Source organism: Amphiprion ocellaris, chromosome 20 (genome assembly GCF_022539595.1).
Source record: "Amphiprion ocellaris isolate individual 3 ecotype Okinawa chromosome 20, ASM2253959v1, whole genome shotgun sequence".
NCBI classification, from domain to species: Eukaryota; Metazoa; Chordata; class Actinopteri; family Pomacentridae; genus Amphiprion; species Amphiprion ocellaris.
In genome coordinates this window covers 30,822,375-30,832,449 of record NC_072785.1, presented here as the reverse complement: position 1 = coordinate 30,832,449, position 10,075 = coordinate 30,822,375, and the positions used below count along the sequence as shown (strand labels likewise).

General features: G+C 44.9%; 2 protein-coding genes across 2 annotated transcripts in view; one reads left to right on the top strand and one right to left on the bottom strand.

The window, feature by feature from the left end:
- Positions 1 to 83: 83 nt before the first annotated feature.
- On the bottom strand, positions 84 to 1,544 carry ankrd9 (ankyrin repeat domain 9). The gene has a single exon (XM_023282112.3). The coding sequence runs from the start codon at positions 1,304 to 1,306 to the stop codon at positions 476 to 478; it is 831 nt and encodes a 276-aa protein (XP_023137880.1). The 5' UTR covers positions 1,307 to 1,544; the 3' UTR covers positions 84 to 475.
- A 3,768-nt stretch (positions 1,545 to 5,312) lies between these two features.
- Positions 5,313 to 10,075, top strand: part of rcor1 (REST corepressor 1) — an 8,595-nt gene continuing 3,832 nt past the window's right edge. The window contains exons 1-8 of the mRNA XM_023282110.3: positions 5,313 to 5,955; positions 6,038 to 6,097; positions 7,069 to 7,149; positions 7,226 to 7,278; positions 8,387 to 8,548; positions 8,630 to 8,748; positions 8,882 to 8,960; positions 9,224 to 9,274. Coding sequence (XP_023137878.2) covers positions 5,766 to 5,955; positions 6,038 to 6,097; positions 7,069 to 7,149; positions 7,226 to 7,278; positions 8,387 to 8,548; positions 8,630 to 8,748; positions 8,882 to 8,960; positions 9,224 to 9,274 — 795 coding nt within the window. The 5' untranslated portion in view covers positions 5,313 to 5,765. The remainder of the gene's footprint in view (positions 5,956 to 6,037; positions 6,098 to 7,068; positions 7,150 to 7,225; positions 7,279 to 8,386; positions 8,549 to 8,629; positions 8,749 to 8,881; positions 8,961 to 9,223; positions 9,275 to 10,075) is intronic.

Here is a 10,075-nt window from a genome sequence, read left to right as displayed (position 1 = left end):
TCTGAGGAGGCAGTTTGCGGACTGATGGCCTTTCATGGAATCACTGCTTTACAGACACATGCAGGAATAAAACAACCACAGAATCATGTTTTCTACACTTTTAATCAGAAAATTTTATTTACATCCCAACACGTTTAAAGACACTGAGGTAGAAACATGTCAGATTGAACATGTGTTAAAGGTCATGTGTTTTTATCTGCTGCAGACTCACAGCTTCACACACTTCTGACATTCAGGTCAGAAACACGTCAAACTTCAGGTGATCAATGAACCTAATGCAGATGTCAAACTTTCAGTCGTCCATTTTTACCACAGCGACCTCGAGAGTCACTTACGTGTTTCTAACACCAGCTGCTCCGCAGGGTCCTAAAGCCCAAAAAGTTTCAGTTCAGGTCTGTTAAAGTCTATTTACATTTTATTTACACCATCAGCAAACTGTCCTATCACAGAGTTGTTTCCATGGCAACAGGTGATGTCACTGCCAGCTGTGCGGCTGCAGGAAGTTGGGTAGCGTGCTGATCTGGTCCGGTCCGGACCGGGCCAAGCATCGCAGCGCCTGCAGCAGGAGAGGGGGCGGGGCCAGACCGCACAGCCAGCTAAACACTTCGTTTCCCAGCAGGCTTTGCCAGCGCTGCGACTCGTCCTGCAGGCGGCGCAGCAGCGGCGGTTCAGGCAGGAAGAGCAGCAGGAAGTCGAGGCAGCGCTGCGCATGGCGTCGCTCCGACACGTCGCAGGAGACGAGTCTCTGCAGCGCAGCGTCGAGGCCGTCGGGTCGCGCTCCCTGAACCAGCAGCAGCAACAGGCACTCAGGATGCGACAGCTCCACCGCCAGCTGCACCGCAGTCTTTCCTGCATCTGCAACATGTGAACAGCCACCACAGCTGTCTAGATATTCCCTCCGCTGGTTCTTCATGCCGCAATCCTTCAGAGCCTCCACCATCATCCCCAGAATCGCCACGCGGTTGTAACGAACCGCCACGTTCAGGTGTGGAGCGCCAGTGCTGCGGCAGCAGCAGAAACTGCAGCGTGGTGCTTTGAGCGCGCTCACCGAGTACCTGTTGAGCAGGTAGCGAGCATAGTCCTGACGGTCGTGTACGAGGGCGTACAGGAGCGCCTCAGATGGCAGGAAGGCTCTCGGGTGTCCGTCCTCCCAGCAGAACACCTCCATGGTGCGCATGTCCTCCAGCAGCCAGACCGGCAGCCGCTCACGTACAGCGCAGTAGAAGGAGAACGCCGTCCGCTCGCATTCCCGCTGCGACGGAGACGAAGACAAGCAGTCCAGCTGAGAGGACGCCACCCACGGCATCACTGCACACAGCTGAGGATCCTGTAGGACTCCTGAAGAAACACCTGAAGGATCCTGAAGACTCCTGAATCTACCTGGGACTCGACCTGGACCCTGACCCGCAGGAGACGTGTTGATTGATGAGTCAGGCTGAGGGAGCTGGTCAGCAGACGGTGTCTCCGTCAAACCTCCGTCCTCAGCTCCTCCAGACCTTTATAGCTCCTCACCCCTCCTCCCCAGCTGCTCCATGTGTGGCTGTTTATCTGCTGGAGGGTCGGGCTCGGGGGGGTCGAGTGTCTCGCATAGCGAACATAGCGGCCTTCAGACTGCAGCAGCTTCTAATGAGGACAAAAAACAACAGTCAGCTCCGAATATCTGATTCTCCTGATTATTGAGATGTGATCAGACTCAGCTGGATGTTTGTGTTTTTTACACGGCTGTAAACAAACATGCTTTTAAATCTGCTGTTTAGATGAACATGACAAAAAACTAACTTTTCCATCAAAAGAACAAAAAACGTGAAGTTTTAGTTGAAAGCCGATGACAGAAAGAACAGTTTTTTTTAATACAGGAAGTTATTTGATAAAAACGCAGAGCAACAACAGCAGGAAACGAAAGCGGCTGCAGGAATGTGAATGTAAGCAGTGATGTAAGCAGTTATAGATACTAGAAGGACTTGTACTTTGAGTCCTTCATTCTCCTGTTACTGTGTACATCTGCTGCTGTACTACACAAAAAAAGAGAGATCAGCGGTCTGAATTAAAGCCTATGGAGCATGGCGCCTCCTGCTGGTGACTCTAGGTAACTACACACAGCAGTCCACCAATCACATTGCAACAAACAGGATTTATGAACTATTCATTCCGTAAACATTTAAAACTCATCTCATTTCTTTGTTCTGAGTCTCCTCTGTCCTCTTGTCTGTGAACCAGAAATCCATCTCTGAACACCATCATGAGGAAAGTCTTAAATCCTGAACAGCATCTGGAGGAGCTCTGAGTGAAGATGCTCAGTCTTTCTTTAATAAGTTTATTAGAGGTCCTCTGGAAAGATTGTACAATCCGCTGGGTCAAAAATATACACACAGCAACTTAAATGATCGGTTTTGGTGATGCAGAAAGTTCTGTTAATTTAATTTTCTTAGTTTCATGGCCTGCTAAATTCTCATTAGTTATTACGATTGACTACAGCTGCTGATTCCTCTGATTCTATTTAAATAGAACCCACTAGATCTAGGTAAGTTTGATGTTGGTCCTGGTTTTAGACTTTTTGAGGGCTGGTTTCAGATTGTCTTGGACTTTTTTTAGGAGTAGACTAGATTTGGTTTTGATCCTGATATTGAACTGCTTTTTGACTTTTTTAGGACTGGTTTCGGACTGTATTCTGACTGCTTCTGGAAATATTTTTAGACTGATTTGGGTTTGATTTTGGTCCTGGTTTTAGACCTTTTCAGGACTGGTTTAGGACTGTGTTGGGTGGGTCTTTTGTCAACCCCATGAACACCAAGTGTACCATTAAACATGGTGGTGGCAGTATCATCCTCTGTGGAACTGGACCTTTACACAAAATACATGGAATAATGAAGGAGGAGGATTACCTCCACATTCTTCAGGAAAACCTAAAACCATCAGCAGAAGGTTGATCTTGGACACAGTTGGATGTTTCAACAAGACAATGAGTCCAAACACACATCAGACGTGGTAAAGAAATGGTTCCATCAGGCTGGGATGAAGGTTCTAGACTGGTCTCTCAAAAGTCCTGACTTAAAACCATCAAGAACCTGTGGACTGATGAAGAAATAAGTCTGAGTCAGAAAGACAAGTTTAGTTGAACTGCACCAATTCTGTCCAGACAAGTCAAAGATAAACCAGAAGATTGAAACCAGAAGAACCAAACGGAGGTGGAAATGGACAAATCTAACCAAATCTTAGCATTTCTGTATTTATATTTTCAACCCAGCAGAAATCAACTTATCTCCAGAAGACGTTAAATAAATCTGTAAAACAACCAAAATTCATGATTGTTTTCTTTAACAAGGACTTGTGTTTTTATGATCCCATCGTGGAAAATTCAGAGTTCTAGGAGTCATTGGAAACTCCAGACTGTCATGATAAACATGGTGTTTATAAGTGTTGATAAGCTTTTGTTCATGACTGTAAATACTTGTCAGGTTTAAAGTTTAACTCCAAGAAGATCAAACATGCCGTCAAGCATGGCGGTGGTAGTATCATTAGAAGAACCAAAATGCATGATTGTTTTTTGGTGATGACTCACGTTTCAGTGATTCCATCAAAGAACATTAATAGTTATAGGAGTCATTGGAAACTCAAGACTGAAATAATAAATATGATCTTTACAAGTGGATGGAAACTATAAAATCTGAGGAACCAGAGACGTGTTGGTGACTGTTGACGTTCCTCTTCATGTTTCCTTTAGAGTTGAGGTGACTGAACATCAACAATCCACAGAAAAATAAAGGAACATTTTTCTTCTGATATATATTGTAAACATGTTTACAGACATTTGTTTACAGGTTTTTATAGTCATATTTACAGTCATTCATAATCGTATGTGCAGATTTTTGTAATTGGGTTTACGTTTGTTTCTTATTTACAGATGATTGTTTACAGATGTTTATTGTTTACTGATATGTATACAGAAGTTCATGTTTATGTTTACAGTTGCTTTTTGTTTACAGATGTTTACTATCATGTTTGCAGATGTTTGATATTTACAGACGTGTTCATGTTTAAACATGTTTATTGTTTGCACTTTTTTCTAAACAGGTTTGCAAGATGTTTACAGTCATGTTTACAAATGTTTGTTTACAAATTTTTAGAATAATGTTTGCAGATCTTTATTGTTTATAGATGTTTAAAATGATTGACTGATTGACAGATTATTGATGTTTCTGATGACTTGTTTATATTTGGATGTGATTGATTATTGACAGGTTATTGGTAATGTTTCTGATGTGATTGATTATTGACAGGTTATTGGTAATGTTTCTAATGTGATTGATTATTGACAGGTTATTGGTAATGTTTCTGATGTGACTGATTATTGACAGGTCATTGGTAGTGTTTCTGATGTGATTGATTATTGACAGCTTATTGGTTGTGTTTCTGGTGTGATTGATTATTGACAGGTTATTGGTAATGTTTCTTATGTGATTGATTATTGACAGGTCATTGGTAGTGTTTCTGATGTGATTGATTATTGACAGCTTATTGGTTGTGTTTCTGGTGTGATTGATTATTGACAGGTTATTGGTAATGTTTCTTATGTGATTGATTATTGACAGGTTATTGGTAGTGTTTCTGATGTGATTGATTATTGACAGCTTATTGGTTGTGTTTCTGGTGTGATTGATTATTGACAGGTTATTGGTAATGTTTCTTATGTGATTGATTATTGACAGGTTATTGGTAGTGTTTCTGATGTGATTGATTATTGACAGGTTATTGGTAGTGTTTCTGATGTGATTGATTATTGGCAGGTTATTGGTAATGTTTCTGATGTGATTGATTATTGGCAGGTTATTGGTTATGTTTCTGGTGTGATTGATTATTGGCAGGTTATTGGTTGTGTTTCTGATGTGATTGATTATTGACAGCTTATTGGTTGTGTTTCTGGTGTGATTGATTATTGACAGGTTATTGGTAATGTTTCTTATGTGATTGATTATTGACAGGTTATTGGTAGTGTTTCTGATGTGATTGATTATTGACAGGTTATTGGTAGTGTTTCTGATCTGATTGATTATTGGCAGGTTATTGGTAATGTTTCTGATGTGATTGATTATTGGCAGGTTATTGGTTATGTTTCTGGTGTGATTGATTACTGGCAGATTATTGGTTGTGTTTCTGATGTGATTGATTATTGGCAGGTTATTGGTAGTGTTTCTGATGTGATTGATTATTGGCAGGTTATTGGTACTGTTTCTGGTGTGATTGATTATTGGCAGGTTATTGGTTGTGTTTCTGGTGTAATTGATTATTGACAGGTTATTGGTAGTGTTCCTGATGACCTGTGATGGCAGCAGAGCTCACACACACGCCTCTCCTCCTCTGGGATCGATCAGCTCCACACTCTTCGCTCTCTGATCACTTGTATTGACTGTATATCGATATCTGGAGCCGTGTTCGGGTCTGGGTCGGTGTCGGTCCGGTTCTATCTGGTTTGTTCTAGTTCCGGCTGTTTGTTCCGGAACTTTTCTGACTCCGCGGAGCTCCAGCTAGCAGTTAGCTGTTAGCATCTGTAGTTGCAGCGGATCGATATTCTTCAGTCGGAACTTTTGTCCCCGAAGTTTCTGCTTCAGTCCCCAACCTCCTGCTGCTGTCCGACCCGAACTGTCCGTTCAGCACCGGGACTAGTCGGCCGGTTCGGTTCAGTCAGGAAGGCACCCAAGCTAACAGGCTAAGTGTTAGCCTGAGTTAGCATCAGTTAGCAGCTAGCCACAGCTTTCTCCGTCTTCCTGATGCCGACGATGCTGGACAGAAACCCGGAGGCTCCCGGGAAGAGGAGAGGCCGAGCCCCGGCGGGCAGCGGCACCAGCGGTCCCGGAGCAGCAGCCAACCCGGGCGGTAAGAACCTGTCCGGTAACGGAACCAGCGCTAACAGCTGCTGGGAAGAAGGAAGTTCAGGATCCAGCAGCGACGAGGAGCATGGTGGGTAGCCTCGGTCAACCCGACTGCTCTCTGACAGTAATCTGATTACTCTGAATACTGACCCGATACCGTGTGTGTGCAGGTGGAGGAGGGATGCGGGTCGGACCGCAGTACCAGGCCGTGGTTCCGGACTTTGACCCGGGTAAGTCCGGATCAGCTCCGTAGCCTCGAGGCGGAGTGGTAGCCTCGAACAACAGCCACCAAAGTTCCTGCGAAGGATTCCAGCTGCACGTGCCTCACCGGTCCCGGTTCACTGGACCGGTCCCAGTCTACTGGACTGGTTCTCCTCTACTGCACTGGCTACAGTCCTCTGCACTGGTCCCAGTTTATATAGAGGTTACAGGCCCAGTTCTCGGTACTGGTCCCAGTCTACTGTACTGGTCCCACTGTAGTGTACTGGTCCCACTATACTGTACTGGTCCCAGCTATATATATCCGCCTGGTTCTGGTCTGGTTCTGTAGCTGAGTCCTGCTGGTTCTCAGTCACTTTACAGACTCCTTCCTGCAGTCTGATCAACTCCATTGATCAGAAATCTGATGCTAACACTTAGCCTGTTAGCTAAACTAAATATCTAAGGAAAGAACCAAGAACTAGAACCTGGTTCTCTGCGTGGTGGTTCTGTTCAGATTGCGTTCTAGTTTGTCTCACTGAGGATCATTTTTATACATTAACATGTTGTTTTTCTGTGTGTTTTCCTACATGTGTGTATTTTTGTCCATGTTTGTGCTTTTCTACATGTGTGTATTTGGGTACGTGTGTGTTCCTACATGTGTGTGTTTTCCTACATGTGTGTTCCTACATGTGTGTGTTTCTCTACATGTGTGTTCTTGTCCGTGTGTGTGTTTCTACATGTGTTTCTCTACGTGTGTTTTTGTCCCGTGTGTGTGTTTCTACATGTGTTTCTCTACATGTGTGTTTTTGTCCATGTGTGTGTTTCTACGTGTTTTTGTCCGTGTGTGTGTTTCTACATATGTGTTTCTCTACATGTGTTTTTGTCCCATGTGTGTGTTTCTCTACATGTGTGTTTCTCTACATGTGTGTTTCTCTACATGTGTGTTTCTCTACATGTGTGTTTCTCTACATGTGTGTTTCTCTACATGTGTGTGTTGCAGACGTGGCCCAGGCTGCTCAGCTCAGAGAGAATCTGGGGATGTTGGTTTGGATTCCCAGCAGCTGCCTGAATCAGACTCAGTGTAAGAAAAACTTCTGTTTCCATTTTAAACCTCAGACTCCATTTTTTGTGAACTCATCGTGAACTTTGTGTTTCAGTGGACGAATACATTGCCATCGCCAAAGAGAAACACGGATACAACATGGAGCAGGTCAGAGTCTGAGGTTTACACATACATGTGATGATCCCAGCATGCATTTCAGCCTCTGTGACAGACAGGTGTGAGCAGCTTTCAGCCACAGTTCATGGTCGTCCTCCTACCTGATGTTCAGGTGTTCATGAACTTTAGCTCACCTGTTGGTCACATGACCTCCATCACTGCTGGGAAACTGTCTCACCTGTCTTCTGGTTGACCTCTCACTTGTATTTTTCCTGCCTCACCTGTCTCACTTGTCTGTTTTATCTCCCGTCTAACCGTTGTACCTGTCTTACCTGTCTCCCTACTGTGACTCACCTGTCTACTTGCATCACCTGTTTACCTGTCTCACATGTCCGTCTTTCACCTGCATACCTGCCTCACTTTTCTCACCTGCTTCACCTGTCTCCCCTGTCTCACCTGTGTCCCTGTCTTTACCTGTCTACCTATGCCACCTTTCTCTCCTTCCTGTCTCACTTTTCTACCTGCCTGCCTACCTACCTCCTTCTATTTGTTTTATTATTCTCACCTGTCTACCTCTCTTGCCTGTCCCAACTGCCTCACCTGTCTATCCACCTCACTTGTCTTACCCGCCTCATCTGTCTACCCGTCTCACTTGTGTCCCTGTCTTTACCTGTCTACCTGTGCCACCTTTCTGACCTCCTGACCTGTCTCACCCTTCTATTTGTTTCACTATCGTCACCTGTCTTTTTCCTGTCTACCTGCAACTGTCTTGTCTTTCACCTGTCACCTGTAAACTGTCTTTCTGCCTCCCATCTCACCTGTCTTTTTCATGTGTACCTGTCTTACCTATCTACCCGGCTCCCCTGTCTCACCTGTCTACCTGTCTCACCTGTCTTACCTGTCTCATCTGTGTCACCTGCTTCATCTGTCTCAACTGTCTTCCTGTCTCCCGTCTCACCCATCTTTCACCTGTCATTTACCTGTCTTTCAGCTGTCTACCAGCCTCACCTGTTTCACCTGTCTACTAGTCTCACCTGCCTCCCATCTCACCTGTCTTTCACCTATCTAGCTCTCTCACCTGTGCCACCTGTCTACATGCCTTTCCTGACTCACTTGTCTATCCGTCTTACCTGTCTTTCACCTGTCTCACCTGTCTCAGGCTCTCGGGATGCTCTTCTGGCACAAACACAACATTGAGAAATCTCTGGCCGACCTGCCGAACTTCACCCCGTTTCCTGACGAGTGGACGGTGGAGGACCGAGTTCTGTTCGAACAGGCCTTCAGCTTCCACGGGAAGAGCTTCCACCGCATCCAGCAGATGGTACCAGTTTAACCAGCACATCACAGTAACCAGTACAACCAGTTTACCCAGTAGCTCACCAGAGACTGTGTGTGTCTGCAGCTGCCTGATAAGTCCATGGCCAGTCTGGTTCGGTTTTATTACTCCTGGAAGAAAAGTCGCAGTAAAACCAGTCTGATGGACCGACAAACCCGAAAACACAAGAGAGAGCGAGACGACAGGTGAGCTACTACCTGCACAGGTAGCACAGCAGGTAGCAGAACAGGTAGGACAGAATCACAGGTGTGACCCTCCCTGTTGAACTCTGCGATGCGATTGGTTGATTAGACAAACAATCAGCTGTTTCTGTTTCAGTGACGATGAAGTTGAAGAAGGTAACGGGAATCCTCCAAGCGACTCCGAGTTGGACGCCAATAAAGACTATAAGAAGGAGGTAAACAGCTTGCTGACCTTTTGTTTACTGTTTACTCATGCTTTGTTTACTGTTTACTCATGGTTTGTTTACTGATTGTTTGCTATTTACTGACTGTTTACTGTTTGATTGTTGACTGTTTATTGACTCTTTACTGTCTCTACAGGTTGAATATTGTTTGTTTACTTTTTTGCCTGCTTGTTTACTGTTTATTGTCTACTGTTTGTTTACTGACTATTTATTATTTTGTGTCTTACTGACTTTACCTGTCTGACTGGTTGCAGGTGAGTTCTGCATCCGGGAGGTCGGAGGTGAAACCAGCTTCAGGTCTGAAGGTAAGAACACCTGAACATCACCTGACCTTTAGTATCTGTGGACAGGTGATAGGAACCTGTCTGTCTCTCTCTACCTGTAGACAGGTGATAGTAACCTGTCTCTCTCTCTCTATCTGTAGACAGGTGATAGTAACCTGTCTGTCTCTCTCTACCTGTAGACAGGTGATAGTAACCTGTCTGTCTCTCTCTACCTGTAGACAGGTGATAGTAACCTGTCTGTCTCTCTCTACCTGCAGACAGGTGATAGTAACCTGTCTGTCTCTCTACCTGTAGACAGGTGATAGTAACCTGTCTGTCTCTCTCTACCTGTAGACAGGTGATAGTAACCTGTCTGTCTCTCTACCTGTAGACAGGTGATAGTAACCTGTCTCTCTCTCTCTACCTGTAGACAGGTGATAGTAACCTGTCTGTCTCTCTACCTGTAGACAGGTGATAGTAACCTGTCTGTCTCTCTCTACCTGTAGACAGGTGATAGTAACCTGTCTGTCTCTCTCTACCTGTGGACAGGTGATAGTAACCTGTCTGTCTCTCTACCTGTAGACAGGTGATAGTAACCTGTCTGTCTCTCTCTACCTCTAGACAGGTGATAGTAACCTGTCTGTCTCTCTACCTCTAGACAGGTGATAGTAACCTGTCTGTCTCTCTACCTGTAGACAGGTGATAGTAACCTGTCTGTCTCTCTCTACCTCTAGACAGGTGATAGTAACCTGTCTGTCTCTCTACCTCTAGACAGGTGATAGTAACCTGTCTGTCTCTCTACCTGTAGACAGGTGATAGTAACCTGTCTGTCTCTCTCTACCT

Bases quoted from the DNA above. Each gene is read 5' to 3' on its own strand.
- ankrd9 (XM_023282112.3), bottom strand. From the start codon at position 1,306: ATGCCGTGGGTGGCGTCCTCTCAGCTGGACTGCTTGTCTTCGTCTCCG.